The sequence below is a fragment of the Salarias fasciatus genome, chromosome 13 (assembly GCF_902148845.1).
Source record: "Salarias fasciatus chromosome 13, fSalaFa1.1, whole genome shotgun sequence".
Taxonomy (NCBI): Eukaryota; Metazoa; Chordata; class Actinopteri; order Blenniiformes; family Blenniidae; genus Salarias; species Salarias fasciatus.
In genome coordinates, this window is record NC_043757.1 from 28,339,512 (window position 1) to 28,356,751 (window position 17,240).

The 17,240-nt window shown below is 52.9% G+C and overlaps 2 protein-coding genes across 2 annotated transcripts in view; one reads left to right on the forward strand and one right to left on the reverse strand.

The window, feature by feature from the left end:
• Nucleotides 1-1,264: 1,264 nt before the first annotated feature.
• Nucleotides 1,265-8,160, forward strand: LOC115399832 (ornithine decarboxylase-like). The gene is made up of 9 exons (XM_030107414.1): nt 1,265-1,366; nt 3,050-3,223; nt 3,307-3,479; nt 3,541-3,757; nt 5,060-5,140; nt 5,285-5,444; nt 5,688-5,800; nt 7,334-7,743; nt 8,127-8,160. Exons 1-9 carry the CDS (start codon nt 1,265-1,267, stop codon nt 8,158-8,160), a joined length of 1,464 nt encoding a protein of 487 aa, XP_029963274.1.
• A 537-nt stretch (nt 8,161-8,697) lies between these two features.
• The window catches only part of gbf1 (golgi brefeldin A resistant guanine nucleotide exchange factor 1), a 42,643-nt gene continuing 34,100 nt past the window's right edge, over nt 8,698-17,240 (reverse strand). Inside the window, exons 25-40 of the mRNA XM_030107415.1 lie at nt 17,102-17,166; nt 16,886-17,009; nt 16,353-16,424; nt 15,978-16,072; nt 15,744-15,897; nt 15,425-15,650; nt 15,178-15,335; nt 14,814-15,057; nt 14,520-14,731; nt 12,474-12,624; nt 11,997-12,127; nt 11,664-11,765; nt 11,417-11,530; nt 11,039-11,216; nt 10,657-10,848; nt 8,698-9,471 (exon numbers count right to left, since the gene is read on the reverse strand). Coding sequence (XP_029963275.1) covers nt 9,227-9,471; nt 10,657-10,848; nt 11,039-11,216; nt 11,417-11,530; nt 11,664-11,765; nt 11,997-12,127; nt 12,474-12,624; nt 14,520-14,731; nt 14,814-15,057; nt 15,178-15,335; nt 15,425-15,650; nt 15,744-15,897; nt 15,978-16,072; nt 16,353-16,424; nt 16,886-17,009; nt 17,102-17,166 — 2,463 coding nt within the window. The 3' untranslated portion in view covers nt 8,698-9,226. The remainder of the gene's footprint in view (nt 9,472-10,656; nt 10,849-11,038; nt 11,217-11,416; nt 11,531-11,663; nt 11,766-11,996; nt 12,128-12,473; nt 12,625-14,519; nt 14,732-14,813; nt 15,058-15,177; nt 15,336-15,424; nt 15,651-15,743; nt 15,898-15,977; nt 16,073-16,352; nt 16,425-16,885; nt 17,010-17,101; nt 17,167-17,240) is intronic.

The window sequence follows — 17,240 nt, forward strand, 5'->3', positions numbered from 1 at the left end:
TTTCCAGTGGAACAGGGACTCTGTTGGAATTATTTTGAACTTTGGGAGACCTGAAACATCTGGACACTGGTTTCCTTCTGTAAAACAGGAAAAAACAACTCTGGAAACAACAAAACTATTATTTACTTACAGATATGCAAGACAAAGATGTTACAACTTTTCATAGTTGGAAGTCTGTGTGTGTGTCAATCAATCAATCAATTTATTTTTGTATAGCCCAGTATCACAACAACAGTTGCCTCAGAGGGCTTCAAGATGTTACATTTGTCGGTAAAAGTAAAAACAGTGAATAAGCATAATGGTAATATGTCAATATTTACAGTAACGAGACAGAACGAAGCAACCACCGCCTTCGACCCTCACATCCGGCAAGAAAAAACTACAAAAACCCAGTGGGAGAAGAAGAAATCTTGGGGAGAACCACAGTATGGAGGGATCCCTCTCCCAGGGACGGACAGCTTTGGCAACAGCTAGCATGAGACAATAAGAAGTAAAGCCTAGGACAATGTTGAGGACAGTCCGTTGGACGGTCCAGCACAAGAACCACGGATCCCAGCAGTAGAACCGAAGCCAGTCCACGTGTGTGTGTGTGTGTGTGTGTGTGTGTGAGCCACGTTGACTCTGACATATACTAAAACACACATAGCTTCAGTGGATGCAGACCTGTGTGGGAGCTGCTCAGAGTATGCATATATCTATCTATCTATCTATATCTATATCTATATCTATATCTATATATATATATATATATATATATATATATATATATATATATATATATATATATATATATATATATATATGTGCGTGTGTGTGTATATGGGACACGGATCCCGGATGAATGATTCCACATGTCAGTCAGAGTCTGTCGCTCTGCAGCTGACAGTTTGAATACTGAACATCAGTCCTGTTTAGAGGAACCTGGCCATCAGGCTGGCTCTATAGAGGATGTGTGTTCAGTTTGTTTACACACTCATTGCATTATATGTTACACACACACACACATCCTACAGCAGAAGGATGTTTTTTTCTGTACCTTTGAAGCATGTTCATCGTATGCATAGTCTGCTGTTGGGTCTCACTGCAGATCAAACGTCACCAGAGACTGGGACATGGAGCAGCACCTGGACAGAGGTGGGTCTGCTTCCTCTGGACTGAGGGTCTTTGTGCAGTTTGGGGGTTTGTTATCACTGTGTGCTTCTTGATTGCTGCATGTCATTCTGTATTTTCCTGACACCCTGCGGTGACTGCCGGGCCATCAGCGATGCCTGCTGTGTTCCCTGTGAGCCGAGACGTGGAGATCCTGGACGACGGGGAGACCATCAGAGACTTCATAGACCACAAAATAATCCAGCTGGATTCAGCAGTGAGTATCAGACATGGGGTGAAGACAGGGTGATGAGGTCCATGTACCCCAGAGGAAAACCTGCCTGGTGTTGATGGGATGTCTGCTGAGTCAATCAGAACTGAAACAGGGGCGGTTGTTCTGGTTTTGTCTATTTCAGCAGTAAAGGCTGGTACCACTGATCAGAGACCAGGTTTTAAGGGGAACCTGCTTCATGTCTCCTAAATGCTGATAAACCTGGTCAGACGCGGTGGTTTCAGAACCCAGAGGATGTTTGGTTCTTCATGACGCTGAGATCACCGGCAGTCCAGATGGCGCCACTGTCCGGATCACATCGGCTCGTAGTCCATAACTACTGACGCTTGGATTACCAGAGGCGACTCGCCACTTTGATCAATTATTAATTTGAGTAAATGCAGGAACATCATTGCCTCGTAAACCAGCCCCGCCCACTCCTCATCCACGTTTGGATTTTGGAGTTGGGCTCAGTCTGGGTAGGAGCCCATAGAAGGGGATTCAGCTCGGTCGTGAAACAACTGAGCCAATCAGTGTTGCCGCTTTTTGTTCTCAATTTTTTTTTGGCGAAATCCGGTGGCTAAACCGGAAGTGACGCTATCGCTGCACGTAGCGGACTTTAACTTTAACCATCGTCTGAAAGCTGCAGTAAGTAAAGTTACAGCCAAAATACCAAGAATTACAACAACAATCAAGCAAGAGCAAGAGTCTGCGCCTGGTGAGTTTCTAACAGGAAAAGACGTTTTCGCGTGTCTTTGCGTGTAGAGAAGCTAGAGCTAATGAGCTAAAGCTAACACTTATAGAAGCGAACGCATTTTGATGACGTATTGTTTTGAAGCGCTGATTGGCTGAAGTGCCTGTCAGTCAAAGGAGTAACCGACACCCCCTGCAAAAAGTTTCAATGGGCTCCTATCCAGACTGAGCTTAACTCCAAATCCAAATCTGGATGAGGAGTGGGCGGGGCTGGTTTACGAGGCTAGGAACATCATGTTACATTGAATTTCCTGTTCCTCCTTGTGCCCACCAGGGGCCGCCACACACCACATGAGCAGCATAGAGCCCCCCCAGTGTACTCTGGGTTCCTGCAAACATTGCTCTTGGCAAAAACCGCTGCTGCTTACTAATACCATCAGTTAATAGACTCTTCACTGTAAAACAAAAATAATTCATCCAAGGATCAATTATTATTGAGAATAAATTGTATATAAATCCATTAATAATGCCAGACAATTGGTTACTTGGAAATGAGAACATCCTAAGAAATTTAACCATCAAATCACCTATTATTAGGATGTTATTGATTAATCAGCAATGTCACAAATAACTAATTTATTGAAAAAGGATAAATAAAAAAATGGGCTGTGGGAAATTTTGAATTATGAATTAAATATGTTTGTGATTTATGAATTAACAGTTCTGGGGCACCACCCTGGAACAGGACAAATGACCAAACTTCAGTATCAAGCAAGGAAAAATTCACTTGATCTCAGGTTCCCTGTGAAGTCAGAAGAAGCAGACAGTCAAAGAAAGAGTTAGAAAGTGTCTGCAAGCTGCATTGTTGGCACCGTTCATGATGCACACACTGACCTGTAGAGATTCTCTACATGTTCCTTTTAAAGAGGCTCTTCTAGAAAACTTTCCCTGCTGATCGTCCAATTTTCAATTTAAAGGCTCTTTTTCTTTCTTCAGGGGAATCAACAGCCGTTCTACGTGGCCAGTCTGGACTGTGTGCTGAAGGCCTACCTCAGGTGGACCACCAACCTGCCCCGGGTCCAGCCTTTCTATGCAGTCAAGTGCAACAACACTCCAGCAGTTCTCTGGCTGCTGAGCGCTCTGGGTTCAGGCTTTGACTGTGCCAGCAAGGTATTCATGGATTCCTGCCAAGACTTTATGTGCATGGTGTCCTTCAGGTTCACTCACTGGAAGCTCACTGCACTGTCACTCAGGGCGAGATCGACCTGGCTCTGTCTCTTGGGGTGACGCCAGATAAGATCATTTATGCACATCCCACCAAGCCATCGTACCACATCCGATACGCCTGCTCTCAGGGCGTGGACACCATGACGTTTGATAATGAGGAGGAGCTGCTGAAAATCTCTTCTTTCCACGCCCACGCCAAGTAAGTTGATCCCACATTTGGTGCAAGTTTACAAAGAATTTTGAGGAATGATTCTTTGCAGATTAGTTCTACGCATTGCTGTTGATGACTCCAAGTCAGAGTTGAAACTCAGTCCAAAGTTCGGAGTGCCACTGTCCTCTGCTGGTAAACTGTTGGAACGAGCTGCACAGCTGGGTCTACAGGTCACCGGGGTCAGCTTCCACGTGGGCAGTCGGTGCACAGAAAGCTCGGCCTTCAAGCAGGCCATAGCAGATTCCCGACACGTCTTCGATATAGCGGTAAGTCATCGGCGTAGGAAGAGAGCGCTGACACGGTTCCGTTCAGTTTGACATCTCCACATGAAACCAGGGTCAAGTCAGACTGTCATGGGTTTTCAGGTCTTATTCCTCTGGAACCACCGGGCCAGTAGTCGATAGCCACTGGTCTGAATAAACATGATCCGGCCGTATCCGGTTCACACTACTGGAGAATCAGGCTGAACTCAGGCCTGGTCTTCTCCTCCCGATCCAAGCTGGCAAAGGTCCGACTGTGTGGAGGATGAAATGAGTTCGGGTCCGATCTTCCTGCGGAGTGTTCAGAGATGTTTTTCGGTCTGAGCTGCTCGGGAGGCGTCAGAAGGGCAGATCGTAGATAACGAGTTGTTTAATATTTCCCATCAGAGATCCTGTAGTGTGGAGCTGAGAGGAGCCACCTGGCCACACCCTCCTGATGAAGCTCCCTGATTGGCTGAACAGCTCCGCCTCACCACAGTGTTGATCTGCTGCTTTTAAAAACCCACCTCAGCTGTCAGAGCTGGACACAGGAACACATGACAGTGAAATATATTCACTATATGTCAGTGAACAGAAAAGCCAGAGCTCCTAAACCCAGCAGTGCAGAAAGTGAGTCATCAGTCATCAATAACTGTATCGCTACTGAATTTTCTCCACTCACACTCAAACCCCGATCTGGAGATGCAGATGAATGAATTAAAACTGTTTGAACAGTTTTAATTCATTCATCTGCATCTCTGCCAGACATCCCCATGTTTTTATTCTTCTCCATTATTAGCAATGGTGGGGGAAGAATGGGGGAATCGCTGCAGGAGCGACGCTGGTATGAAGGAGTGAACTGAGGGACAGAGCTCCGCACTGGCTATCAACAGTGGTGATGAATGAAGGGAAAACTCTCAGAGCAGATCTGCAGGACTGAGGCTGAAGGAGCCGACTCTCTGAGGAGTCTTCTGGTGTGTTCTGCTCTGTAGACTCTATCACACACTGGAGGATCAGAGGAGGACGATCTGGAGCCGTCTGTCTTCTGCTGTCTCCAGGTCTGTGGTCTCTGGAGACTGGAAGAGTCCTGTCATGTGTTCCAGGTGTAAAGGTAGAGGGGGGTGGACTAACTGGCCTCCTGACAGGATGCTCACATCCCCAGCAAATAGACACACAGGGCCAGAACTCTGTCCAGGAAGCTTCCTGGCTGCTGTCTGTCGCTGTGCGGTTTCACGGATCCCTGCAGGTCTTGCTGTTCATTAAAGGAGAACCTGGACCGGTGTGTTTGTCGCAGCCAGCACTCACACCTGTGGTCACTGTGTTTTTCAGAGATCGTTGGACTTCAAGATGAGCCTCCTTGATATCGGCGGCGGGTTCAGTGGAACGGATGACTCTGTGAGCTTTGATGAGGTAAGTCAGTGGTGCAGTAGCCTGGAGGGTCAAAGCGTTTCCAGCTCTCTGGCCTCTTCTGGAGAACATCGGCCACAGTGAGCAGCATGAGACTCCAGGACAGCCGTAAACATGAAGCTAACCCCTCCTGTTTCCTCCTGCTAGTTTTCAGAGGTCATTAATGAGGCGCTGGATGAACTCTTCCCTCCTGACAGCGGGGTGAGGATTATCGCAGAACCAGGCCGATACTGTGTGGAGTCAGCGTTCACACTGGCAGTGAATGTCATCGCCAAGAGAGCCGCCGTTAATGAAACGGATGGAAGCAGTGGTAAATATCTCCTCCTCACATCCAGGCCGGATGCTGCCAGCTCTCTGTCTTTGATCTGATGCTGCTGATCATCTTCAAATGTCCTAAATATCTGCTGTTTCTGGTGGTTTGGGATTCTTTTTCCACTCTGAATCACAAATCTTCCAGATCCGGTATATCTCCGCCGTACAGCAGTCTAAAGCAGATCATCATTCCTCTGCTAACTCCGCCCTTTAACCGTTTAACGTGTCTTTTTACCAGACGAGGCTGGAAACAGAAGGATGGAGTACTACATCAACGACGGCGTGTACGGCTCCTTGAACTGCATCCTCAACTTTCCTGAAAACATGAAGATCGAACCACATCTTCACAGGGTGAATACCACCGAACACTCACAGCTGGCACGGCGTGAACCCAGCGGGGGGGCTGGAGGGGGGGCGTGGCGACAAGGAGGTGCTGGAGCAGCTGGGAGCAGCTGGGAGCCGGGGGGTTTCGGGGGGGGGGGGTTGCTCTAGAAGGAGAGGAAATGAGGACATAGAGCAGGGGTATGCAACTAAAATTCACAGAGGTCCGGTCAGGGATAATTTGTTAAAGCAAAGGTCCGGAACATCATAACGTCTAACTGAATTAGTGTGATTTATGCTGATGTAACCTAGTAGTTCTATGAGCGTCTGTCATCAATAGCTGACTATCAAATCAAATGAATTCATGCACTCCTTGACAACCTCCCCATCACTATTTTTTTTTTTGTGTGTTGCCCCAGAATCCAAGCATCTCTGAGGGAACATTCGTTTGCACGTTGGGCAGTGAGTGACTGTCAGGATCCTGGTGGACTGATCCTACTGGCTCTAAGACTGCTTATTTTCTGTGCCTCAGTTCAGACTTGATGGGGAATGATTGGTCAAAATCTTTGTGTTTTGGTCTGTGTGTTTTCTGAGCTGACATACTGATACCGTGAAAACTAGAAAAGATGCGCCGGTAAAATAGAAGCCAGCTGACAAAATAATACCGTAAACAATAGAAAAGCTGCGCTGGTAAACTAGGATCGACTTGTCAAATTTAAACCCTGTTAGTTTTTACAAGTCCAGGTCCGTATTGGACGGCATCTGGGTCCGGATCCGGACCGCGGTCCACCAGTTAGTGACCCCTGACATAGAGAATAAACCTGGATCTTTTGGCAGAACACTGGATTTTACACTCGATCAGACACGAAGACAAGGGTGGAACCATGTCTTGGATGAGCTCATATAGGCTCTAATTTAAACACTATTAAAAGTACATAATGGACCTTTGGTTAAGCCCCGCCCCCTCAGTTACTGTCCCCGACATCGATAACTGGGCCTAGCGGCTGCGGCTGACTGACTGTTTCTACCTGGGGGAGCTGAGAGCAGGGATGAAGAGAAACCTGCTGGACGGAGGTGGAGGTTCAGCCTCCAGCAGGTCGACCACAGCAGCATCCAGCAGCATCCAGCAGCCTCGCTCCTCCGCAAAACCTCTTTCCACAGCTAAACGGCCAACTTCCCTCCGATCGACATGCACAGACGCAGCTCTGCAAGTGTAAAAACTGGTTTTACAATTTCTAGCATTTCCATGGAAAGCCCAAGAGAAGAGCCGGATTTAAACGACACGACGTTTCCTGTAAGACATGAAGACGATGCAGCACCAAACCATCAGCAGCACTAACGCTTGCAGTCAGATTTCCACCCAGATGATCACATGAATCTGATCACAGATCAGTTTAAGACCAGCATCAGCTGTTCAGACGGTGCAGGGAGGTCAGAGACACTTGTCCAACACGTTCCTGTCTTCTCGTGTCAAAGAGAAACTGCTGCTTGGAATTCTGACGTCCAGAACGGAACATGGTGAGCCCAAACTGAAACGTGTCTTTCCCTCCGTCCCTCTTCCAGGCCGTGGGGGACAGCGAGCCCCGGCTCAAGTCTCTCCTCTGGGGTCCGACCTGCGACTGTGTGGACAAAGTCCTGGACAGCGTGTGGATCCCAGAGCTCCGGGTGGGGGACTGGCTGCTGCTGGACAACAGCGGAGCGTACACCTCCAGCCTCTGCAGCGACTTCAACGGCTTCGAAAGAGCGCTCACGTTTCCTGTTATGACTGCTGACGCCTTCAACACGCTGATCCGTCCACACTGCAGCCCAGAGCCTGAGGGGCCCGAGGGGCCGGAGGGGCCCGAGGGGCCTGAGGGGCCGGAGGGGCCCGAGGCGGGGCCTCAGGGGCCGGAGGGGCCGGAGGGGCCCGAGGGGGGGCCTGAGGGGCCGGAGGGGCCCGATGGGGGGCCTCAGGGGCCCGAGGGGCCGGAGGGGCCAGAGGGGGGGCCTCAGGGGCCGGAGGGGCCGGAGGGGCCAGAGGGGCCTGAGGGGTCAGAGGGGCCTGAGGGGCCTGAGGGGGGGTCAGAGGGGCCGGAGGGGTCAGAGGGGTCAGAGGGGCCCGAGGGGCCTGAAATGCATGGGGCTGAATGAGCAGCAGCAGGCTGGATGCAGGATGGAGAAACGCTCTGTCTCAACAAACATGCTGAAGTTTTCTAGTCCGTTTTATTCAGATTCAAACTGAAATAAACTCGTCTGGACACAAGGTTTTACTGTATTCACGTTTGAGAGATGTTTGATATCATCTCTGTGTGTGTGTGTGTGTGTGTGTGTGTGTGTGTGTTAATCTTTGTGCCTGACTCTCGTGGCTCTCGTCCAGCCGCCACATTTCAAACTTCCTGTTATTCTTCTGAAGAGAAAACTTGCGTTTCGTCCTGCAGCGTTTGGAGCAGCAACACAAAAAGCACATCAAAATGTGTCTAATGAAAATGTGAAAATGAAACCACAGAAAAGTTCTTCACTCTGAGTCCAAACTGCTTTTCTTCTGTCAGATCTCTGACATGACTCAATGATTTGTTTGATTTCCCACCAGAAACCAATAAAGGAAAGGTTTTTATCACAATGAAAGGATGATTTATCGTCAGAAGTGTTTTTTCTGAGGTCCTGTCCTCCAGGGTCCTGGACGACACAGCAGGACTAACAAACCTAGACTGAAAACAGAACCCCCAGACGGAAGACCAGAACAGAACCCCAGACCGAGGAACAGATCCCAGACTGCTCCTGTGGAACTCGGGCCTCCAGGACTGGTCACTAACACACCAGCAGCTGGACTGAGATGATTATTATTTACTCTTGTAAACAGTGGAGTGGTTGTTTAGCTGTGTGTGTGAGTGTGTGTGAGTGTGTGTGAGGCGTTCGGCTGCTCGTTGAACAGAACTTCCTCCCAGCACTGAGGTTCCATCAGGTTTATTACATCGTAAAAAGTACATCGGCTGTCATTTATAGATTTATTATATATAATATTTACATATTCATGATGTCACTTCCTGTTCAGGACTCAGATCCTGAACACACACAGCTCCACACAGGAGGCTGTGTATGGCCGCAGGACACACACACACACACACTCCATCACCTGTATCCACTTAATAAATAAGATATACGAGGAGAGAATGCCACGGGCCCCACTTTACACTGACACACCACACACACACACACACACACACACACACACACACACACACACACACACACACACACACACACACACACACACACACACACACACACACACACACACACACACACACACACACAGGTGTGACGTCCTGCGATGGGAGCTGGAGCGGCGTGTCTGGAGACCCAGGTGTCAGAGGTCAGAGGTCAGAGTGGAGACGGCTCACAGCTCAGTCCCTCCAGCTGGTCTCAGGATGGGGTCCGGCCAACAGAGAGCATGATGGGAGCTGGGAGGCGGAGCCTCTACTTGGCCTCGTCAGAGGGGCCGGAGGGCCCGGTGGGGCTGGAGGGGCTGGAGGGGCGGGGCCCGGGCAGCAGGGGGACGGGGGACGTGGCCTCGATCAGGGCGGGGTTGAGGATGATGGGCAGGGACATGGGGGGCACGCCCACCTGTAAGGGGGAGGCCAGGGGCTGCAGGATGAGGGGGGAGGGGGCCGGGCTGGGGGCCGGGCTGGGGGCCGGGGGTCCGGGGGAGGAGCGGTCCGACCCTGCAGGGGACAGAAGAGCCAGCAGAGACATGAGGACCAGACAGTCCAGCAACCAGGAGCCTAATGCAGTCAGCAGGTCTGAGACCTGGATCCAGAGCCGGGGTTCAGTCCACTGTGACCCCCCCTCGGTCCAGTCTGTCTGTAATCAACGTCAGCAATAGGGTTGCAAAATTCCAGGAATTTTCAAAGTTGGAAACTTTCCATGGGAATAAACGGGAATATATGGGAATTAACAGGGATTAACGGGAGTATGTGGGAATTAACGAGAATAAATTAGAAATTTACAAAACTGAAGGTCAGCCCTTAACAGGGAACTTAAATCTAGTTGGGGGGAATATATTGCAGCACAGTCTCGGCTAAAACAACCAGATTTAATGCCAAAGTCCACTCCTCCATCACTGCACACAGCTCACTGCTGGCTGCAGGCTGCTGAGGCCACGCCCCCTACATGCACTGTGCACTCCTCCTCACTGCACAGCTGACTTCATGAAGCCTGGAGGAAACACTCTGAGCTCAAAGCACAAGACTGTTGAAGCCACTGCGGACGATATAAAGTCAAGTAAGCTTTGATAACATTGAGGGGTAAATATATTTACCCAGGCCCTGTGAACTTGAAAGCATTAAATAAAAATGTAATAATACAGTTGCAGTAGCTAACTGGTTGGTAAGTTAGGTGCTAAATGAAAGCTATTTTTCATTTCACTGACCATTTAAGAGGCGAGCTAGTTATGGTGGTAGCTAGCTCAGATTGGATGCTGTTTTTTCTGCAGATTGGGGGGGGGGGGGGGGGGGGGCTTTTATAAACACTCATGTTTCGGTTGTTCATTAAAATAACTGTTCATACAAGAATAACAACTAAACGTTTTCTGAAATAAATCTGTTGAAATGTCATGTTTTTGTATTATTTTGCACGGAGCGGATCGTCAATCGGTGTACACCATCACCAGTCAGTCTCTAGTGTCCAGTCAGTCTCTAGTGTCCAGTCAGTCTGTCTCTAGTGTCCAGTCAGTCAGTCTCTAGTGTCCAGTCAGTCTCTAGTGTCCAGTCTGTCTCTAGTGTCCAGTCAGTCTGTCTCTAGTGTCCAGTCAGTCTGTCTCTAGTGTCCAGTCAGTCTCTAGTGTCCAGTCAGTCTGTCTCTAGTGTCCAGTCAGTCTGTCTCTAGTGTCCAGTCTGTCCTGTCCTCACCGCTCGTCCCGGCTGCTTGAGGCTCTTGAGGAGAGGAAGGCCTGCTGGAGGGCGGAGCCTCTGAGGGACTCCCCGGGACCGGGACGGGGGAGGGGGGCTGAGCAGGAGGAGGAGACCCTGGAGGTGAAGGAGGTCGGCCTGCAGGGGGCGTGGTGGGATGAACAGGTTCTGCTGGAGGACTGGGTGCAGGATCTACAAGTGACACAAGACAGACGTCAACAAACTGGACGCTGTGTGTGTGTGTGCGTGTGTGTGTGTGTGTGTGTGTGTGTGTGTGTGTGTGTGTGCGTGCGTGCGTGCGTGCGTGCGTGCGTGCGTGCGTGCGTGCGTGCGTGCGTGCGTGCGTGCGTGCGTGCGTGCGTGCGTGCGTGCGCCTGCGTGCCTGGGATGACGGTCTGCTTGAACAGCTCCTCCCTCAGGTGGGGCAGGAAGCAGACGATGCGCTCCCAGGTGATCTCCCACAGGTCGGAGTAGCCGGTCCGGGAGTCGGCGCTGTGGAAGATCCCCGCCGTGTCCATGACCAGCAGCATGTTCTTCAGAGACTCCGGGATGGCCTCCAGCTGCACGCACACACACGCAGAGACGCACACACACACACACAGAGACACAGTTTACTGCCTGCTGGAGGCCGTCCTGCTGGAGGCCGTCCTGCTGGAGGCCGTCCTGCTGGAGGCCGTCCTGCTGGAGGCCGTCCTGCTGGAGGCCGTCCTGCTGGAGGCCGTCTTGCGGCGGCGTCCCGGCTCGGCTCGGCGCTGCTCACCAGCAGGTCGCTGGACCCTGCATGCATGTACTTGTCCATGAAGTCCAGGATGGTGAGCCAGAGGGCGGCGAAGGTGGGCAGGGACAGCAGGGGGGACAGGTGCTGGAGGAACACCTGAGACAACAGGGCGGAGGACAAACATCAGCGCCACCCGGAGGTGGGACACGGCGGCGCTCCGACCTGCAGGAGCCCTCACAGCACAGGCTGAACCAGTGTGTGTGTGTGTGTGTGTGTGTGTGTGTGACACCTTGGACAGCAGGGTGCAGGCCCTCATCCTGGTCTCCTCCATCCCTCCAACATCTGCTGGGCTGATGTTATCCAGCAGCTTAGTCAGCAAGGGAAAGAGCACCTGGAGAACACACACACACACACACACACACACACACACACACACAGTTGTAATGATTAGCCAGCTCCGCTCCTCCTGGACCCTGATCTTCATTCTGGACTCAGTCTGGCTCCTGTGGTGGTCTTAGGAGACCGGGTCCTGGTTTTGGGCTGGACCCTCCTGCTGTGGGGGTCCTACCCAGGACTCCTGTGAACGGTGTGTGACGGTGAGCGGCTGAGGCGGCTGAAGCACCTTGTTGAAGCAGGACTCCCACTCTGCGGCGTCCAGGGTCTGCAGGTCGTGGACCAGCAGCGCCCTCTGCAGGTAGGTGAGGGCCTGCATGCGCACCTGGCGCCGGGCGTCGCAGCAGAGCCAGGCGATGCCTGGACACAGCGGGACACAGCGGGACACAGCGGGACACAGCAGGACACAGCGGGACACAGCGGGACACAGCGGGACACAGCAGGACACAGCGGGACACAGCAGGACACAGCAGGACACAGCAGGACACAGCGGGGACACAGCGGGGACACAGCAGGACACAGCAGGACACAGCAGGACACAGCTCAGTGAGGACGGCTTGTGGTGGATTCAGGGTTTGAGCGATAAACATCCATGTGAAGTGAAACTAAACAAAATCTGAATTTTACATCTGAAATGAGACGACCACAGATCTGAGACAGACGGTGGACTGTACCACTGTCTGTGCTAGGCGGGGGGGGGGGCTACCTTGCAGCAGGGGGCACCAGCAGCTGGTCCACAGGGTCTGGGAGTCGGCCTCGATCCTCCTGCCGGAGGCCTCCAGGTGGCGCTGCTCCTCGGCCCAGGAGCTGTAGATGCTGGCAGCGCGGGTGTGCAGGGTGTGCATCAGGTCCAGGAGCTGCACGGCAAACAGCAGCATGAGCAGGAAGCCGGGGGGGGGGGGGGGGGGGGGCAACACCAGCCAGTCTAGTGACCCAGATCCTGGCTCCTCCACCAGCATGTCTACTTCTGAACATCAACAATTCATCCACTCTGGTGTGAATGTGATGTAAGTTGCATTGTTCTATGTCTCTTCATTACTAAATGCTTCATCTGATCTAGAATGAAGGAGGACCGTCACTGAGCACCGGGCCAGACCGGGAGTCACTGAACCAGCAGCCCGACAGACGCCACAGCAGGAACAGCAGAACACACTGAGGATGCTGGGAGGGTGACAGCTCCAGGACCACAATGAGAGACATGACAGGGACTGCAGACATGACAGGGACAACCCCGGTCCTGAGGGCTGCTCTGAAGGAGCAGATGTTTCTTAAAAGCATCCAATCAACTCAGCTCAGAGCTCTGCAACCTGTAGCCTCGTGTAACTCTACAGCTGCTCTATAGCTGCTCTACAGCTGCTCTATAGTGGCTCTACAGCTGCTCTATAGTGGCTCTACAGCTGCTCTATAGTGGCTCTACAGCTGCTCTATAGTGACTCTACAGCTGCTCTATAGCTGCTCTACAGCTGCTCTATAGTGGCTCTACAGCTGCTCTATAGTGACTCTACAGCTGCTCTATAGTGGCTCTACAGCTGCTCTATAGTGGCTCTACAGCTGCTCTATAGTGGCTCTACAGCTGCTTCATAGTGACTCTACAGCTGCTTTATAGTGACTCTACAGCTGCTCTATAGTGACTCTACAGCTGCTTCATAGTGACTCTACAGCTGCTTTATAGTGACTCTACAGCTGCTCTATAGTGACTCTACAGCTGCTCTATAGTGACTCTACAGCTGCTCTATAGTGACTCTACAGCTGCTCTATAGTGGCTCTACAGCTGCTCTATAGTGACTCTACAGCTGCTCTATAGTGACTCTACAGCTGCTCTATAGTGGCTCTACAGCTGCTCTATAGTGGCTCTACAGCTGCTTCATAGTGACTCTACAGCTGCTTTATAGTGACTCTACAGCTGCTCTATAGTGACTCTACAGCTGCTCTATAGCTGCTCTACAGCTGCTCTATAGTGGCTCTACAGCTGCTCTATAGTGGCTCTACAGCTGCTCTATAGTGGCTCTACAGCTGCTTCATAGTGACTCTACAGCTGCTTTATAGTGACTCTACAGCTGCTCTATAGCGGCTCTACAGCTGCTTCATAGTGACTCTACAGCTGCTCTATAGCGGCTCTACAGCTGCTTTATAGTGACTCTACAGCCCCTCTATAGTGACGCTATAGTGACTCTACAGCTGCTCGATAGTGACTCTACATCTCCCCTATAGCGGTTCTACAGTGATTCTACAGCTCCTCTATAGTGACTCTACAGCTGCTCTATAGCGGCTCTACATCTCCTCTATAGTGACTCTATAGCGACTCTACATCTCCTCTATAGCGGCTCTACAGCTGCTCTATAGTGACTCTATAGTGACTCTACAGCTGCTCTATAGTGACTCTACAGTGACTCTACAGCTGCTCTATAGCGGCTCTACATCTGCTCTATAGTGACTCTACATCTCCTCTATAGTGACTCTACAGCTGCTCTATAGCTCCTCTATTTGTGACTCTTTGCTCATAGTGTTTTTTCTCCACTACCATCTGAAGCCTTACATTTTTTATACCCATCACCATGAAAAATCTTCTGTAAATCAACAGAACTGCATGTAACTCTGAAAGGCTGTAGGTGTGGCTCGGCTGAGTGTGGTGTACAGAGACAGTGTCAGAGCCGTGGGTGGGGCAGAACAGGATGCAGCTGGGGGGGGAGGGGGGTGACTCCACATGGGGTAGAAGGGTAAAGAGGGCTGTTGTACTTACATCCTGACTAACCTGTAATGACACCGTGTGGTAGCTGGCCGGGACGCCCTCGTCCTCCTCGTCGTCGCTGTGGGAGCGTGACGGCCGCTGGCTGGACGCCCTGCTGCCGCCGCCCCGCCTGGCGGCCCCCCCGCCGTCCTTCTCCCGCCCCCCCGCCTTCTTCCTCATCCGAGACTTGGACGAGTCGTACTTGTGGCTCTTCTTCTTGTCGTGGTTTCTGTAGCCTTCAGACACAAATCCCCACTTTAGTCATCTTCAGGCTCCGGTGTGTGTGTGTGTGTGTGTGTGTGTGTGTGTGTGTGTCACCTCCGTTAAGGCTGGCCTCCACGAACACCCGTATGGCTCGGACACACAGCTCGAAGTTGTCGGGGGTGACGTGCGCGGCGTCCCTGACGATGAAGGACAGCGTCTCCACGCACTTGATGAGGGACTTGGTGTCGTGCTGGCCCAGGTCCTGGCCCAGCGTCAGGCTGTACTGGTTCACCAGGGGGTGGGTCATGGGGGGCTTCACCGCCGGGCCGCGCCCCGTCTCCAGGTCGTCCCTGCCCACCTGGAGCACAGCAGGACCGTCACTGCAGCTGTGTGTGTGTGTGTGTGTGTGTGTGTGTGTGTGTGTGTGTGTGTGTGTGTGTGTGTGTGTGTGTGTGTGTGTGTGTGTGTGTCCTCTCACCACCAGCCACCCGCTGCTGGCCACGTCCAGCTCGGTGCTGGACCGGGGCATCCTGGTCTTGCTGTGCTCGGCGTAGACCTCGGAGTCGGAGGTGTATCCTCGGTCCAGGCTGGCCTCGCTGGGGTGGTGCGAGCTCAGCTCGCTGTCCGACTGGGCGCCTGCGCACACACACACACACACACACACACAGTCACCACACGGGTCTGGTCCGCAGCAGCAGGACGGACAGACGTGCGGGGACATGGACCTGCGTCGTGGTCGGTGGAGGACGAGGCCATCCTGAAGGAGGGCGGCGGTTTGATTCCCGCGCCGATGCACTCCAGCAGGGAGAAGAGGGTGTACCAGTGCTCGGTGCAGTGGATGTTGGCGGCGTTGGTCTTCAGCAGCTCGTGGAGGCCGTAGGACACCTCCCTGCTGACCCGGGACAGGACCGCCGGCTTCATCATGAGCAGCAGACGCAGGGACAGCAGCACCTGGGCCGGGACGGGACGGGACGGGGAGACGCTGGCGTCACACCTACCGGGCCTTCAGCGCAGTGTGTGTGTGTGCGTGAGCGTGTGTGTCACCTGCGAGCTGATGTCCTCGCGCCGCAGCAGGCGGATGGCGAGGCGCAGCAGGCCCACCACCGCCCGCTCCACCAGGAAGCAGCTCTCGTTGGCGTGGACACACAGCTGGCACAGGTGGTCCCTCACCGTCTGCCACACACAGGACACCCGGTCCCTGCACGCACACACGCACACACACCGGGTCAGGCTGTGCTCCCGGCGCAGGGTCAGAGTTCTGGTCAGAGGTACCGGTACCGGTTCTCCAGGACGATGCGCAGCAGCATCTCCAGGCAGAAGGCGGCGTCCTCCTCGTCGTACGTCTCTTCATCGGGACTGACGGAGATCAGCGCCTGGAGGGACGAGGGACACTCCGTCTGAGAGCTACACACACACCACTACACACACCTCCTCACTACACACACACCCCACTACACCAGGAGGGCTACACACACCCCTCCACCTGGCGCTGTGGTGGAGCCATCCTGACCTTAAGGTCAATAAAGTCCAAACGGACCAATGAGGAGCAGAGAGGAGAGTCCAGCTCTGCACAGTGTTACCGAGCCGATACAACACTCAGTGTGTGTGTGTGTGTGTGTGTGTGTGTGTGTGCGGTCCCGGAGCAGCACTGACCTTCAGGAGCTCCTGCAGAGACTCCAGCTGCAGGAACTTGCTCTCGGTGATCAGCTTCTCCGGGTCGCATTGCTGCAACATGGACAGCGATCACCCAGGGAGAACATGCAGACTCCACTGGTACACAAGCACCCAGCCACCACACACACACACACACACACACACACACACACACACACACACACACACACACACACACACACACACACACACACCACACACACACACACACACACACACACACACACACACACACACACACACACACACACAAGCCAAACAGCAAGGCTCCTCCTGCCCTGAAAAATCATTAAAGAAGACGGATTGATCGCTCGGGGACCTGGTTCTGGGACCTGGTTCTGGGACCTGGTTCTGGGGCCTGGTTCTGGGGCCTGGTTCTGGGACCTGGTTCTGGGACCTGGTTCTGGGACCTGGTTCTGGGGCCTGGTTCTGGGGCCTGGTTCTGGGACCTGGTTCTGGGACCTGGCTCTGTGGTTCTGGCCCTGGTTCCGGCCCTGGTTCTGGCCCGGTACCTTGATGCAGAGCACGGCGGCCTGCTTGGCCTCCTGGTTCTCGGTGGACGGTCCTCGGAGTCCGGACTGCTCGGCTCCGCTCAGCGTCAGCCAGTTGACGAAGCTCAGCACGGCCGACTCGCCCCTGAGGAGAGAGAGAGAGACGGACGCCTGAGACCTGAGACCCGGGTCACCCGGTCCAGACGCCGGGTCCAGACAGCACTGCTCTGGGCTCACCGGCTGGAAGGGGTCTCCTCCCTCTGGAGGGAAATTTTACCGTTGGGCTCCACAAAATCCTCCACCTGAAAGGAGAGAGGTCAGAGTGGGTATGAGGCGTGCCGGGGTCACAGGTCACAGGTCGCGGGTCGCGGGTCGC

Excerpts from the sequence above, each read along its gene's own strand:
- LOC115399832 (XM_030107414.1), top strand. The coding sequence starts at position 1,265 with ATGCCTGCTGTGTTCCCTGTGAGCCGAGACGTGGAGATCCTGGACGAC. Across the intron at positions 1,367-3,049 it reads TAATCCAGCTGGATTCAGCA|GGGAATCAACAGCCGTTCTA; the intron begins GTGAGTATCAGA and ends TTCTTTCTTCAG. Across the intron at positions 5,445-5,687 it reads TAATGAAACGGATGGAAGCA|ACGAGGCTGGAAACAGAAGG; the intron begins GTGGTAAATATC and ends TCTTTTTACCAG.